Source organism: Arvicola amphibius, chromosome 5 (genome assembly GCF_903992535.2).
Source record: "Arvicola amphibius chromosome 5, mArvAmp1.2, whole genome shotgun sequence".
NCBI lineage: Eukaryota > Metazoa > Chordata > Mammalia > Rodentia > Cricetidae > Arvicola > Arvicola amphibius.
The window spans coordinates 53,583,965-53,601,131 of record NC_052051.1 but is presented as its reverse complement, the minus strand read 5'-3'; the positions used below and the strand labels follow the sequence as shown (position 1 = coordinate 53,601,131).

General features: G+C 37.4%; 1 protein-coding gene across 1 annotated transcript in view; it reads left to right on the top strand.

The window, feature by feature from the left end:
• The window catches only part of Ctdspl2 (CTD small phosphatase like 2), a 54,465-nt gene that overhangs the window by 22,077 nt on the left and 15,221 nt on the right, over positions 1 to 17,167 (top strand). The window contains exons 6-8 of the mRNA XM_038330185.1: positions 3,765 to 3,843; positions 5,147 to 5,258; positions 9,826 to 9,912. Of these exons, the coding sequence (XP_038186113.1) occupies positions 3,765 to 3,843; positions 5,147 to 5,258; positions 9,826 to 9,912 (278 nt within the window). The remainder of the gene's footprint in view (positions 1 to 3,764; positions 3,844 to 5,146; positions 5,259 to 9,825; positions 9,913 to 17,167) is intronic.

The following is a 17,167-nucleotide window of genomic DNA, read 5'->3' as shown; positions in this document are numbered from 1 at the left end:
GCCTTTGAACTTTTTACAATCGAATTAAAGAACCAAATATACAGAAAAATTATAGCGTAGTAGCAAATGCACATCGCTGTTATTCTGGAATGCTATGAAAAGATAGACAGAAGTCAACTTTTATTTATCTTTTAAAGGAGGCAGAGGTAGGTGGGTCTCTGTTTTGAGATAAGGCCAGCCTGATTTTCTTAATGAGTTCCAGGACGACCAGGGCTACAGAGAGACCTTATTTCAAAATTAAAATAAATAGGCTAGACAGTGGTGCCACACATGGGAGGCAGAGGCAGGTGGATCTCTGAGTTCGATGCCAGCCAGGGCATCGAACTCAGTGAAACAGTGAAACCCTGTTTTGAAGAACAAAGGGGGGAAAACAGTCAATAAATTAAATCAATAGTAATGAAAAGGTGAATAGGAATGATAAAGTGCTGCTTGTTTTAACTTTGAGAATATAGCCAAAGATGTCAGGAATACTGGAGGCTTGCTCTGTCATTTCCTTGGCTTTATAAATTTGGACTACTTATTTAAGCTTGAGACAATTTCAAACAGTTAATCAAGCCATTACATTCCTCATCTCAAAACTAAGGAACTAAAAGTAGAAAAATAACTGGGCTTGGTGGCACACACCCACAGTGCTGGAATTTAACAATTGTATTGAATTTTCTCTTTTATCTCAGACATTATTTGTTTACCTTGTGAATGTCACTGCCCTCTCTAGCCATTTTAGAAAGTTGTTTCTGGTGCTGTCACTTGACATGTCCTTGGCTCCAATAGAATGAACCATGGAATACAATATAAAATTGCTTCTGGATTTTTTTTCTTCTGGTTTTTCGAGACAGGGTTCTCTGTAGCTTTGGAGCCTGTCCTGAAACTCACTCTCTAGACCAGGCTGGCCTCAAACTCACAGAGACCCGCCTGTCTCTGCCTTTGAGTGCTGGGGTTAAAGGTGTGCACCCACATTGCCAGGCCTCCTTAAACCATTTTTTAAAATATCTATTTATTTATTTATTATGTATACAATATTCTGTGTGTCTGCCTGCAGGCCAGAAGAGGGCATCAGATCTCATTTCAGATGGTTGTGAGCCATCATGTGGTTGCTGGGAATTGAACTCAGGACCTTTGGAAGAACAGGCAATGCTCTTAACCGCTGAGCCATTTCTCCAGCCCCCTTAAACCATTTTTTATTTATTTTTATTTTAATTCTTTTGGTTTTGTGTATGGGTGTTTTTGCCTGCATGTATGTCTGTGTACTATGTAGTTACTGGTTCCTGTAGAGGTCAGCAGTGGGCAAGCATCAAGTCCCCTGGAACTGGAGTTACAATGAATTGTAAATTATAAACACCATGTGGGAGCTGGGGACTGACTCCAGGTCATTTTTAAATACACATGGTGCTGTTAACTGCTGCACCATCTTCTCAGCCCTCAACCTTTTCTTAACTTTTGTTTTGTTCGTTATTTTGGGGTGGTTTTTTTTTTTTGGAGACAGGGTTTCTTTGTAGCTTTGGAGTGTATCCTAGAACTTGCTCTGTAGACCAGGTTGGCCTCAAACTCAAGGAGATCTGCCTGTCTCTGCTGGGATTAAAAGTGTGCGTCATCATCACTACCCGGCTCTTTTCTTAACTTTTTACAATCATAGGTAACTTTGAAATTTCTGGACATATTTTATTTCTTTAGGGTTTTTTTTCTTCAAGGTTTTTTTTTTTTCCTGTCCTGTTGTCTTATTCTTTTTTTCTCTCTGCCTTTATGATTTTGGTCACAACAGAAAAATTACACATATTGCCAATACTTGAAGGATCTCATGAGTTTGAGGCCAACTTAAGTTATGTAGTGAGGCCTTGTCTTATACAGTAAGAGCTGTGGGAGCGGAAGAGATGACTTAGTAGCTGTTGGTTAGGAGCACTTGTTTCCCTTGTTGAAGACAAGCTAGGTTCCGGCTCACAACCATTTGTATCTCCAGTTCTAGGATAACCAGCACCCTCTTCTGACCTCTCAAGGCCCCATGGTGCACAGACATACATGTAGACCAGACAGTTATATAGATAAATAGATCTAAAAGAGAGTGAGATATAAAAGCTAGGGGTGGTGGAACATTCTTGTGATCCCAGCCCCTAGGAAGGTGAAGCAGAAGAATTGGTAATTTGAGGCTAGCCTGGGCTACATAGTGATATCAAAGCTAATCTAGTCTGCATAGTGAGACATTGTCACAAAACAAAATAGGACAATACAGACACACGGGAAGGGGAGGTATCTGCTATGTAATGTTTTAGTTTACATGTATAATTTATATATTTAAATTAGGCTAAATCTGTTTATCTCTTCATATATAACATTTCTTCATGATAAACAGTGTTTTTCCCCTAGCTTTTTAAAATGTTTAATACATTATTATATCTCATGTACAGTAGCATATGAGAACTTCTTTTTGAAACTGAGATACTTAGTGCCGGTTGATCATCCTCTCCTCTCCTAACCACCACATGGTGAGCTCATGTGCTCCTCTTTGAAACTGACTCAGGTTACTTAACACAGTGCTCAAGCTGCATCTCTATTCTGAATGTCTGGATTAGTGGATTACTTAGAATGTTAATGGGTCTTAGATTTTACAACTATATTTGGCATGTTGTCAGCAGGTATTAATTGACCACCTGTATGTACATGGCTTGCTGTCTTAGTACTACCGCATGTATATACTGTCCAATTAGAAATGAATTGTTTGGTTGGCTTTTTATTGCTGTGATAAATGTCATGAACAAAAACGGGCCAGGTGGTGGTGGCACACACCTTTAATCTCAGTACTCAGGAGGCAGAGGCAGGCAGATCTCTGTGAGTTGGAGGCCAGCCTGGTCTATAGAGTGAGTTCCGGGACAGCCAAAGCAACACAGAGAACCCTATCTTGAAAAACAAAGCAAACAAACAAAGCAATTTAAGAAAGGGTTTATTTTATTTCATAGCTTATTGGGAACTCGTGACAGGACCTGAAGCAGTGATCATAGAGGAACTTTGCTTATTGGCTTGCTCCTCATGGCTCATTCAACTTGTTTTTTATATAAGCCTTCTCAGGGGTGGGCTGGACATTCCTACACCAATTGTCAATCAAGAAAATATCCACAGACTTGCCTGCAGGCCAATCTGATGTAGGATTTACTTTTTCTTTCTTTGATATTCTCTCTCTCTCTCTCTCTCTCTCTCTCTCTCTCCTTAGTTTTATGTACATTGGTGTTTTTTCTGCTTTTTATGTCTGTGTGAGGGTGTCAGATTCCCTGGAACTGGAGTTACAGTGTGGGTTGCCAATGTGGGTGCTGGGAATTGAACCTGGGTCCCCTGGAAGAGCAGCCACTGCTCTTAACCACTCAGACATATCTATAGCCCCAGAGGCCTTTTCTTAATTGAGGTTTTACCTTCTAAAAGGACTCTAGCTTGTGTTGAATTGACAAAATACTAATTAGCACATTTTTTGCTCTTTTTTGTTGTTGTTGCTGAGTATTACTTTCTAATAATAATAGATTTCCTCTTAGCTGATAGACATTTAAATTCTACCCATGTTGTATTTTGCCATGTCGTCGATAGCAATAATTAATTTCCTTTGGGTGTAGAGTTGAATGTGTTACTAAATTGTTTTTAAGTGATCTTTATGAATTATTTATATCTTTAACCTAAAATACACAGAACCTTGAGAAGCTCTTGTATAGAAACAGTAAAAATGTGTACTTTTTGGGAAGCTTCAGAGAAGTGAAAGTAATCTTTTTCCTCTTTGTCTTCCTAAATAGCACCAGTAACTCCAGAGAGTGGTTACTCGTCAGCCCATGCAGAGGCCACCTATGAGGAAGACTGGGAAGTATTTGACCCGTGAGTTGTTTTCTGGTTATCAAATTTTCTATCTTGAACAATTTTCAGCTTCATGATGAAATTGAAAAATGTTTGTCCAGTAGAAAATTTACTTTGAATGTTGAGTTTCAGCTTCCCAAGTAAGGAGTACCTAACAGGATATTCTCTCATGATGTTGGGGAGAGAACTCCATTTTCCTATGCATTCCCATGTACTCCTGAGGGCAGACAGCTGATGCTCTGCATTGTTTATTTAGGCTTTATATTTTTTTAGTATTGTGTTTGGTAGTCTAGGTATAATAAATGCTTTTTATTTTTTGGTCTTTGGTTTTTCATGACAGGGTTTCACTATGTAGCCCTGGCTGTCATGGAACTTACTCTGTAGACCAGGCTGGCTGCAAACTCATAGAGATCCACCTGCCTCTGCCTCCTGAGTGCTTGGATTAAAGGCGTGTGCCACCACCACCACCTAGCTCAAAGTAACTTTTTTTCAGAGAAAACATTTCCACAACCATCAGTATGCAGAAAATAATGTCCAAGAATTCAGAGTCCTGAAGTCTGGATTTTTATAGAGCAGTAGTTCTCAACCTTCCTAAGGTTGCTACCCTTCAGTCCAGTTCCTCATGTTGTGGGGACCCCCAACCATAAAGTTAATAGGTTGCAATTTCATAACTAGTTTTGCTACTGTTATGAATCCTAGAGTAAATATCTGATATGTGACCCCTGTGAAAGAGTCATTCAACCCCCAAAGGGGTGACGTCCCGCAGGTTGAGAACTGCTGCTCTATAGGAATAAACAGACCTATTTCTTTGTCTTACTACAAGAGATGAGAGATAGAATAAAAACCAAACTTATTTCTTGTAGGCAAAAACATATTGATTATTCTTTTTTGTTTGTTTTTGGTTTTTGGAGACAGGATTTCTCTAGCTCTTGTAGACCAGGCTGGTCTCGAACTCACAAAGATCCACCTGCCTCTACCTCCTAAATGCTGGGATTAAAGGCGTGTGCCACCACCGACTGGCCATATTGATTGTTCTTATTGGGATCAGTTGAGATGTGTTTGAGTCTAGTTACAACTATTTAAAATTGAGTAGCATAGCAATTCCTTTTGTGCCTATATAATAATACATTGGGGTAGATAATAAAGACCAGCCATCACAGGCTGCTCTTGTTTTACTTTGTACTGTAGGGATTGAACCCAAGGTTTTACACCTTCTGGGCAAATGCTGTATAGCTGAGCACATCCCAAGCTAGTATAAATTCAGTAGTGTTTGATGTGTATGAAACATAGAAGTGTTGAAATTTTCTTAAAATTTGATTTATAGCTATTATTTCATCAAACATGTTCCGCCTCTGACAGAAGAACAACTAAATAGGAAACCTGCTCTTCCTTTGAAAACGAGAAGCACACCAGAGTTCTCCTTGGTCTTAGATCTGGTGAGTGTGTTATCTTTACAGGTACAAAGAAAAGGGGTTAAATTCTCTTAAAGTAACAGTCCAAGGTGCTGTAAAGAATACAAGCAAATCAGGAGTCATCATACTTATTATAAATATGTTCTGAGTGTTTGAAATGTTTTTATTTAAGTAAATAAATGCTAGGGACTCTACGGATCCTAGCATTAGACTAGTTTGGTTGGAGTCTGGTATATTTTGAAAATCAATTAGACTTTTACTTTTGTATTTAAATGAGTTTTTTTCTCCACATTCTTGAGACCCTGTGATTTGTTTCTAATTTTATTTGATGTTTATTTTTTTTTAATATTTATTTATTATGTACACAGTGTTCTGCCTCCATACATGCCCACGTGCCAGAAGAGGGCACCAGATATCAGTACAGATGGTTGTGAGCCACCATGTGGTTGCTGGGAATTGAACTCAGGACCTCCAGAAGAGCAGTCAGTGCTCTTAACCTCTGAGCTATCTCTCCAGCCCCTGATGTTTATTTTTTTGAGAAGTTTTGGTAATTGATCAAGGGTCTTACATATGTAAGGCAGGTGATATACACTGTATTATATCCTCTGCCTGAATTCTCTCTTTTTTTGTTGTTGTTGTTGTTTGTTTTTTGTTTGTTTTTCAAGACGAGGCTTCTAGTATAGCTTGTTGTTGTTGTTGTTGTTTGTTTTTGTTTTTATTGTTTTTCAAGACAGGGTTTCTCTGTAGCTTTGGAGCCTGTCCTGCAACTAGCTCTTGTAGACCAGGCTGGCCTCGAACGCACAGAGATCTACCTGTTTTTGCCTCCTGAGTGCTGGAATTAAAGGTGTGTGCCACCACCTTCCGGCTCTCATATAGCTTTGTAGCCTGTCCTGGCACTCGCATGGAAGACTAGGCTGGCCTCGAACTCAGATCCACTTGGCTCTGTCTCTCTTTTAAAACAAGATTTATGTATGTTTGTAGGCAGAGACTGCTCGTTCTTTCCCATTTCCTGGCTGCCCAGAACCGAATAATCACACAGAAACTATATAACACTACTTGGCCTATTAGCTCAGACTTCTTATTGGCTAGCTCTTATATATTAAACCATTTCTATTATTCTGTGTATCGCCATGAGGCTGTGGCTCTACAGGTAAGGTTCCAGTGACCATCTCCTTTGGCAGCTACATAGCATCTCCCTGACTGCCTACCCTCTCTCTATATCTCTTCCAGCCTCGCTATATTCTGTCCTGCTATAGGCCAAAGCAGCTTCTTTCATTAACCAATAAAAGCAACACATATACACAAGGACATTCCACATCATATGTTTGTATATGAATATTTTGCCTGCATGTATCTCTGTACCAGTAAATGTCTGGTGCCACAGGAGGCGAGAAGAGGGCTCTGGATCCCCTGGAACTGGAGCTGTAGATAGTTGTAACTGAGTCCAGAACTTCTGCAAGACTAGCAAGGTTTCTAATCACTGAGTATCTCACCAGTGCCGTAAACCCCCTGCAATTTCCAGTTTGATCCTATTAAAGTGATGTCTAGAATTTAGATTTCCTTTTATTTTTATAATTTTCTTTTCCTGAAGGTCCAAAGATAATTTGGCTTCAATAAGTTAACTATTAGAATGTGTTCTTTTCTACTCCTTCCCCCCCCCTTAAGAAAGTTCTCATGTGACTTGGACTGGCCTCAAACTCCACATGTAGCTGAGGATGATTTTGAACTTCTGAATCTTCAACTTTCTCCTCCCAAGTACCGGGATCTGAGGTCTGCAATGTGCCACTGTGCCTGGTGTGTTTGATGTTAGGGATTTTTACATGCTGAAATTTACCAGCTGAACTGTGTCCATATTCTGTTTTTATTTTCAGTTCATTTAAATAAAATAGATTTATTTAATTACCAATCAACCTTTTTTTTCTCAATGTGATTTAAAAATTTCTAGTTTGCATACTTGGTATAGGATATAACTTTATGTGCTTTGTAGCCTGAACTACAGAAGAGGATGAGACATAAGAGTAGCAGGACTGGGCTGGAGAGATGGCACAGCAGTTAAGAGCACCGGCTATTCTTCCAGAGGTCCTGAGTTCAAATCCCCAAAACCACATGGTGGCTTACAACCATCCATAATGAGATCTGGTGCCCTCTCTGGCCTACAGGCATACATCCAGGCAGAACACTGTATACATAATAAATGTTTTTTTTTTTTTTTTTTTAAATAAAAAGTTTAGCAGGACTTCTATCTGGGGGGAAAAATCTACATTTCTGAGTGTTTTTATACCTTTTGGGTACCAGAAAAAGTTTGAATTGAATATCTCATTTTTTACCACCTGTTTCTCCCCCCTGTGTGTGTGTGTGTCTGTGATTTTTTTTTAACATTTACCACATACTTACAGTTTTATATTCTTATCAAAAAATGTATTTAATGTGCTGGAAAGCAATTTATTACTTAACTTGTTCCTGGCATCCCATAATTAGAAATGTTATTTAATTCTCAGTAAACTTATCTTGATGTAAAGCCAGCTCTTTTTTACTTTTGTTTTGTTTTTTTGTTTTTGGGTTTTTTTTTAATTCATTTATTTATTTTGGGTTTTTTTTTTGAGACAGGATTTCTCTGTGTAGCCCTGATTGTCCTTGAACTATCTCTGTCGACCAGGCTTGCCTGCAATTCAGAGATCTACCTGCTCTTGCCTCCCGAGTTCTGAGATTAAAGGCTTGTGCCAACACTGCCTTGCAATTTTAGTTGAACTTAACTAAGCCCATTGAAAAATTTGAGGGGTTATTAGCAGCACATTTTATTTTTGAGATAGCCTAAGCTATCCTTGAACTTATATAGCCAAGGATGAGCTTGGATTCCTGATTTTCTGCTTCCATCTCCCAAGTGTTGAGGATAATAGGCATGTGCCACCTTGTCTGATTATATAGTCCTGGGGATCTAATCTAACTGAGGCTTTGGTGCATGGTAGGAAACACTCTTCCAAGTCAGTTATATTCCCAGTCCTTTTTAACATTTAGGTGTTTTTTTTGTTTTGTTTTGTTTTTGTTTTTGTTTTGTTTGTTTTTTGTTTTTTTGTTTTTCGAGACAGGGTTTCTCTGTGGCTTTGGAGCCTGTCCTGGAACTAGCTCTTGTAGACCAGGCTGGTCTCGAACTCACAGAGATCCGCCTGCCTCTGCCTCCCGAGTGCTGGGATTAAAGGCGTGCGCCACCACCGCCCGGCTAACATTTAGGTTTTAAGAAATGTATTGACTTAGATTTTTTCTTGAGTAGCTCTCGTATTTTTCTTATTTTCAGTAAGAAATCAGGATTTGATGGCCTAAAATGATAAGTTGTTTTTTGTTTTTTGTTTTTTTTTAATGTATACAATATTCTGTCTGTGTGTGTGCCAGCAGGCCAGAAGAGGGCACCAGACCTCATTACAGATGGTTGTGAGCCACCATTTGGTTGCTGGGAATTGAACTCAGGACCTTTGGAAGAGCAGTCAGTGCTCTTAACCACTGAGCCCTCTCTCCATCCCCAGATGATAAGTTTTCATTAGCTGTTTAATCAAGGTAGATGAAATATACTCAGATACTATAACATCTAATCCTAAGTTAATAATCCTTTTTATAAAAAGTTTGAAGATGTTTTATATGAGAAAATACAAATAATTAGATTGTAGACTTGCATGAGCTAATTCAATAAAATATAGTTAGTATAAACAGATGGTGATGGCACATGCTTCTGTAATGTCAGCACTCAAGAGGTGATACAAGCGGAGGAGATCATGAATTTGAAGACAGCCTAGACTATATAATGAGACTGTCTTAAAAACTGAATGATGGGGCTGGAGAGATGGCTCAGAGGTTAAGAGCATTCAATGACTGTTCTTCAAGTGGTCCTGAGTTCAATTCCCAGCAACCACATGGTGGCTCACAACCATCTGTAATGAGGTATGGCGCCCTCTTCTGATCTATAGGGATCTGTGCGGGCAGAATACTGTATATATAATAAATAAATAAATCTTTTTAAAAAAAAACTAAGTGATGGACTGGAGAGATGGCTCAGCAGTTAAGAGCACTGACTACTCTTTCAGAGGTCCTGAGTTCAATTCCCAGCAACTACATGGTGGCCTACAGCCATTCATAGTGGAATCTGGTACCCTCTTCTGGCCTGCAGGGACACATGCAGTCAGAACACTATGTACATAACAAACAAATAAATAAATAAGTCTTTTTTAATAAAAAAACTAAATGATTATTTTCTTAAGGAAGTTAAAATACAAAAGGAGTAACAAATGTTCTTTAACAAAAAGTTGAGCTGCAGAGCTCAGAGCAAAGGTTTTCAAACTTGAATATGCTGCAGAGGTGCCTGAGAAGTTCATCACAGCCGCTGAGTGTGTAACTCATAAGGAATAGAGTTCCCAAGGATCATGGTGCTGTTTATGCTCTAAAACGTAGACCTGAGAACCACCAGCTCTAGGAATAATCCTGTCCTAATATGCTGTGTCACATTATACGACATATAAATTCCACATGTGAAGGGGGATCATGACCCATAAAACTGTCCTTTGAAGTTTCTTTTAATGTTTTGTTTCGCTCTGTTTGCTTTAAGGATGAAACACTAGTGCACTGTAGTCTGAATGAGCTAGAGGATGCAGCACTTACTTTCCCAGTCCTCTTCCAAGATGTCATTTATCAGGTAATTAAGACATTTTAAACTACTAGGTAACATTCCAAGCCAAGAAAAATTTTTTATGATGTTCAGTATGTCTTTCTGTAGATTATTAATAGTTTTTATCTATGTTTTAATAGTGTATTAACACAAAATAGCATAATGCTAGAGAGTTATATGAACAACATTAATTTGTAACCAAAAAATTCTAACTTTGCTAACTTGTGATCTCTACTAGTTTCATACTCTTTGCCAGCAGGTGGAGGCAAGGAACACTGACACAGATCCCCAGGAAGAACTTGCCAGGTTAACACCTGGGGGTTTTGCCTTTATTTTCCACCCTAAATCCAATTAATACAAAGAATGTTCATTCCTTGTTGGTCATTTTTACTTACTAAAGTAATGTTATCTGTAAATTACAGTTCAGTGTACCTAATTTATATTAATCACAGAATTCAAGGACTCCTGTAGTTGCTACTTTTATATATAAAGAATTTAGATATCTGCATTTCTCTCACCTTTGTTGATGGACAGGTTACAGTGCAAAATATAAATACTGTTAAGATTTTACTGTGGATTATCTGTGTTGGCCATATTTTTGTTAAAATATCCTGTCACAGGATTGGCTTAATTAATAAATGAATATATTTGGAAAATTGCAAAGTCCTTTTGTGTGTTTATATTTGCATTATTAGTGTGATCTTTATATATATACCAGCTGCTGAAAGATTGGAAAAGGTCAAATGTGTCAAGAGGAAGCCAAGCCACCTTGGGTTTTATAAAGTTGTAGGCATTTGCCATGTGGGTAATGACCAGGTCCCTGGTTTGTATGGACTCTTGGTGGGCAGGTGCGAATGCTTACGGTTTTTTGATAGATTTTAGTTGTTGTCTTGCAGGAGTCATAAGATTTCAGAGTTAAGTAGAAGTAGTTTCGAGCTACTTTGCCAAATGCTTTTATGTAGTCATGAGATGTGAGGATTTATTTTACTAGTGATTTTTGGTCTAATTTAATCTAGATGGGTATTATAATATCTGAATAGTATATTCATTTCCTTTTATAAAGTAATCTCATATTACTCCTAATACATTATTAGGACAAGAGGAAAACATACTTATTTTTATTTTGGATTATTATTTCGTTTAAGGTGTTTTTTGTTTTGTTTTGGTTTTTGTTTCTGAATGAACTATTCCCTACCAGATAGATTGCTCATGTTTAGCCCAGTTAAAGGACGGGAGTCTTAAAGGCCAGCATAAGTAATGTAGCAGTAACTTAGTGTTCTGTTTGAGCGCAGTAGCCTTGTTTGTTGTTCTTTGTGGCTTGGTTTTAGCTATTTATTTTGAACGACTTTGAAAACTGGTTTTAGGCCTTTGGATTTCAGAAGTAAAACTTACTTGATAATTCTTAAATTTCCTGATTTGAAATTTACCTCTTACAAATGGCTTCTGGGGGTTCGTGTGTAGTTTTTTTGTTTGTTTGTTTGTTTTGTTTCTGGGTTTTTTTTTTTTTTGAGTAGTGAAATAAATGTGAGAAGTAAATTCCATTTGGCTCCTTTCAGTATGGGTATATATAGAAATTTTTCTTATTGTTTCTACCATTTCTGCCTTTTCTTTTTAAAAGTTATTATTTTCCTATGGATCTGGATAATTGTCTTTGTTTGAATAAAAGGCTTATAACTGTATGTATTAAGTAATACTTAGAAAAGCTATGCAATATATTATGCTTACCTTTATAGAATTCTGAAACCTTTTCCACATATATTTTGAGTCACACTTTTTGAAACTGAGTGAAGTGACCCAGCCATCTAAATAGCAGTGAGCAGGAAGTTTGAGTTTTAGAAGCTGTAGAAATGATTGCATTTTTAGTATTATGATTTATTTACTTTATGAAGGACATATTTAATTCCCCTCTACTAAATTTTTTAAAGATATCCATAGTTAATATTGGGTACATTTCCTTGGATTTCTGGTTTTAACGTAGCTTTTTAAAAATGGAGTCTTTGGCTTAGGGCTCCCCCAGTTTTTTTCAGACCAGCAAGCTCCCTTTAAACAGGGAATGATGTCTTTTAAACTTTCAGTGGTGTTGTCTCCATCTACTGGCAAAGAAGAATATACACAAGGGTCTGGGATGAGCTAAGAGATTTTGGAGAAACCACATTATTAGGTAAGATGTAACTTACATATCTAACCACTGTAATGTAATATGGCCCACATAAAGGTGGAAACCCATAAATACTGTCTATACTCTTATTTTAAAATAACATTGAGGTGAAATTTACATAGCACATCCATGACATTTACTTGTACTTCTTAAATATATCTATCTATTCCATAGCACCCCCTTCTTGTGTGTGTGTGTGTGTGTGTGTGTGTGTGAATTGTGTGCACGCATTTTTCTCTGTGTGTGTGTGTTTAAAAAATAGCTTCTTGTTCTGAATAAATAGGAGATAAAGTATCCACTTGGGATTTATTTTAGGTTTGTGTTCAGTTTGTAATGGTTCATCTATATCTAATTTTACTTTTTTCCACTTTAAGACAGTTTAAAGTGTAAATTATGTTAAATATACTTTAAAAATTATCAAAGCCAGGATGTGGTGGCGCACTCCTTTAATCCCAGCACTTGGGAGGCAGAGGCAGGTGGATCTCTGTGAGTTCAAGGCCAGCCTGGTTTACAGAGCGAGTTTTATGACAGCTAGGGCTACACAAAGAAACCCTGTCTTGAAAAACAAAACAAAAAAAGTCTAAATCAGGAGTTTTAGGTTTTACAGCTCCTGCTGCAAGCACTTTTTCTGCTTTTCCAACATGAAAGAATCATCTATCAAAAAGAGTTGGCCAGAAGTGGTGGTGTACACCCATAATCCCACACTCTATAATTCCCGTACAGGGGAGGCTGTGGCAGAAGGAAGATCATTGATTTGAGACCAGCCTGAGCTATGTAATTCCTCGCCATAGTGGGACCCTGTCTCAAAAAATAGCCAAAAATATGGTTGTCTTCCGGTAGAATGAAATATTTTAAAAAGTAAGTGGTAGGTTGTATTTGGCTAACAGTCCTTAATTTGCTGGCCTAATATTTTTTGGGAGCATATACTTAAATTTGAGTAGAAGTGAGTAACCAAATATTAATCAGAATTCTTTTATATAGAAAATTTAAATTCATGGTGATCTGGTGGTAATAGGCTTTTTTAAGATTGAGGGAAGTTTTGGGTAACTACTATACTTAGATTGCTATACTTTATGACATATGCTCTCCTTATTTTGGTAAATAGGAATAAATTCAGATACTACCAGCCTTAGAATTTTCAGGCAGATAAATCATTCAAGTCTGAATTTAGTATTTACCTAAATTGCATTTCTTAGCCGGGGGAAAATCAAAAGATTTTCATCTCAAATTAAAGTTGACACATTATTCCTGATCCTAGATATAATGGGCAGATTTGCTTGTGTATATGAAAAATATGAAAGAACGGACTTGAAAGTAAGGGTATTAGACTCACAAAAGGTACAGACTGTTTGAATTGCTGTACTTTTTAATACACATTTTCTTAAGAATTGTCGCCATAGTGATTAAGGAAGGATATATTCATAAAATGGTACAGATGCATTTCATTTGGAAAGAGGTGCATGATCACTCCCAGTGCACGTTTAAACTTGTAGTTAGTTTAATATGACACATTGTCAGGAAATCCATCTCGTGGTGTTACTCGGTTAAGAGGTCTCCACTGTATTTAGTTTCTGTTCCTGCAGATCCACCAATTCAAGACTCTAGGTCATCTCACTCCCTCTTCCATCCAGAAGATGACTGCTATCCACAAGCAGAACTGAATCAAAAGACATTTTTCACTTAGCTCTTGAGCTGAAACACCTCCTCAATGACCTTCCTCTGTCTCCATCAAGAACTGGAGCTCAGTTTTTTGAAGATGTAATAGAGCTACTCAGCCCAAATGTGGCTGATTGAAGACAAAGAAGATACCTCATATGTCTCACCACAGTGCATCAAACGCAACTGTGTTGTCCATCTCCTCATTCTGTACAGTAAGGCAGGGGCATCTGATTTTTTGACTGTTTTCACCATTAAGACTTTAGCCAGTCAGTGGCTTCTTTCTGAGGATCAGTAAAATCAACAAACTTTGGGTCAGCTGTCCAGAAATCAGACTATGGTAAGCACTCAAGGAGCTAGGATGCTGTAGGGAGCTACTTGTAAAAGATGCTTTCTTTCATTGGTTGAGTTGCTTTTATAGAGAAAGTGGTGGGGAAGAAAGAGACCAGTGGAGAGCCCGGTTAGCAAAACTCAGCCTCTTCCTACTTTGTTTTCTTGAAAAATCATAGAACTCAGGGCATTTTCCATATCACAGAAAGAGAGTTATAAGTGTCAATGGCTTTTAGCTCTTCCTAGAAAACTGGCTTTATTTTCACTTCATGACGAAAAATATATTTAAGTAAAAAATTCTGTTGTCTATACCTGATTATATTTTCTTTTGCAAATTCTGACTTTAAAATTAAAGAGGCATTTTGTTGCTTAGTTTTATAAACTTTCTTTTGTTGTACATAAACATGTATGATTTATATAATTATGCCTTTGTATAGTATTTGGGGTTAAGAATATTTAGTACTGATGTCACTTTTAGATAGGAGAGAACCATATTTGGATAATAACTTACCTGAAAAATACTACTTTAGAATAATTGTAAAGTAACTTTACCATCTTTCTTAGTAAGTAAGCATGGGCAATATGTTTTTGTTATAATTTTATTGATTTTTAGATTAGAAATTATATAAATTAAACTTACAGTTTTCTCTTTATCACAAATTAGAAAATATATTTCATGGGAATTGTTAAAGTATCTCAAATTAGGAATAAATCACTTTAAAAAGCAAATTATACAGCCAGAGAGGTGATGCATGTATGTCATCACAGCTTAGAAGAGTTTGGGGCTTGCTTGGGCTATATATGGGGAGGGGTAGATGGACTCTCTACACATGAAAGTTCCTACTTAACAGCAGAAAGTATTTTAAATATAGAAGAGATGAGAGTTGATTACAGCGTGAACTAAATTGGAGGGTTCATTATCTTTAGAATGATGTTTAAGAGTGGTTTTTATTTAATTTTATTTTTGAGATATGGTTTCACTATGTATAGCCCAGGCTGGCCTAGAACTCACAATCTTTCAACTTCCTGATTGCTCACTAGAATGATTTCTTATTGCTGTTATTACTATTGTTGTTGTTATTACTACTACAAACAAAGTCTTACTTTGAGGCGCTGACTGGCCTGGAACTCACTCTAGACCAGATGGCCTTAATAACGCAGAGATCTGCCTGCTTTGCAAAGGCGTGGGCCACCATGTTGGCTTATGCTAAAATGGTTTTTAAAGGCAACATTTTGTTACTTAAATTACTACTTTCTTTTTGCCTTTGAAGTAATTACAGTTTCTCTTAATAGATGTCATTTAAAGTTTTATGTATGTACTTATATACTATGTGTAAATATATCGCTATTTTTTCCCATCATAAACATTATTCTTCATTGAATACTTAATAATGTATATGAATACATTAAACTTTAGTTTATCCCGTTTGGACTCTAAGTCCCCTTTCAGATTGAATTCTATTTCATAGTTAAGGAAAATTCTGGTTCTGGTGTTTGGGTCCTTCCCTGTTTGTCCCCAGATTATTCCCCACCTCTTACTGGAACTAGTTGAGGCAAATGATTACTAAATTAACCATATAGGTTATAAAGTGGGGGCCTCCATGGCTCCTACTTGAGCAGCCTTTCTGTCCTTGGAAAAGATTTGGCCTTTGTTTCTGTGTTTTCGTGCTAATGCTAAGGAAATATTGGTAGAGTCAGTAATGTTTTTCTTTTAAGAGACTCGTTGGTAGCTGTAAGGCTTTCTCTTTAGAATTGTGGTTGCTCAGTTCTACCCCATAATACGGGGGGGCTGGTGACTTTTTTTGTTTTTTGTTTTTTTTTTTTTTTTGTTGTTGTTTTTTTGGTTTTTCGAGACAGGGTTTCTCTGCAGCTTTTTTAGAGCCTGTCCTGGAACTAGCTCTTGTAGACCAGGCTGGCCTCGAACTCACAGAGATCCGCCTGCCTCTGCCTCCCGAGTGCTGGGATTAAAGGCGTGCGCCACCACCGCCCGGCTCTTTTTTTTGTTTTTTTGTTTTTTGAGACAGGGTTTCCCTGTAGTTTCTAGAGCCTGTCCTGGAACTAGCTCTTGTAGACCAGGCTGGCCTCGAACTCACAGAGATCCGCCTGCCTCTGCCTCCCGAGTGCTGGGATTAAAGGCGTGCGCCACCACCGCCCAGCGGGCTGGTGACTTTTAAATAAAGAGGTAGGTAATAGTGTTTACCAGTTTTTGTCACCTTACATTCACTGGGTACGATACCAAATGCTTACCTGTATTGTTTACCCTTTATACCACTGGCATCCATTTTATAGATGAGGAAATGAAGTTGTACCAAAAGGTTGGAAATTGGCAGAGCTGCTTTGTATCCCAGTATGTCTATTCATTATAAGATCTTCTGCCCCCCAATAATTTAACATTTAATTCTTCAAAAACTCCAGCGTCATTTGTTCTCTGCTTTCAGCCACCCAAGTGCTAAGATCACGTGTATTGACATGACTGCACTCATCTCTCCTTATTAAATCATTAGTGCTCACAGGTTATCTTTTTGTTTAAAGGAATACCTAGTGTACTTTCTGCCATATACTTACATTTATTTATTTATTCATTTTGGCTCAGACTGGTATTAAACTCAATGAAATCCTTCTGCTTCAGCTTCTGGAGTATTGGGGTCAAAAGCATATGTCTCTGAGTTGCTGACTGTATGTTTCTTTCGATGCTAACCCAAGTCCCTACTAAGCCAAGCATACATGTAAACCTTGATCTATACGTCTACCCTATAAACTTACTATTTTTTTAAATTATAGACATAGTATATCAATAAATTCAAAGGATGTATCAAAGATTCTTTTCAAAACAGGGTTTCTCTGAGTAACGCTAACTGCCCTGAAACTTACTCTGTAGACCATGCTGGCCTCAAACTCAGAGAGATTGTCTTGCTTCTGCTTCCTGAATGCTGGGATTAAAGGTGTGTGCCACCATCATATGAAAAATAAAACACACAAAAAAAAAACCTTGTTTTTAATGTTAATCTGGGCTTGGAAATCATGTAAAATATTTCTCCTAAAAAAGTTGAAAAAAAAGTTGACTAGTAATTTTCTTACAAGTTGAAATTGCTGTAGGTAGTATTTTGCTTTGTTTCTCTGTCTTATTGTTAAAATAAC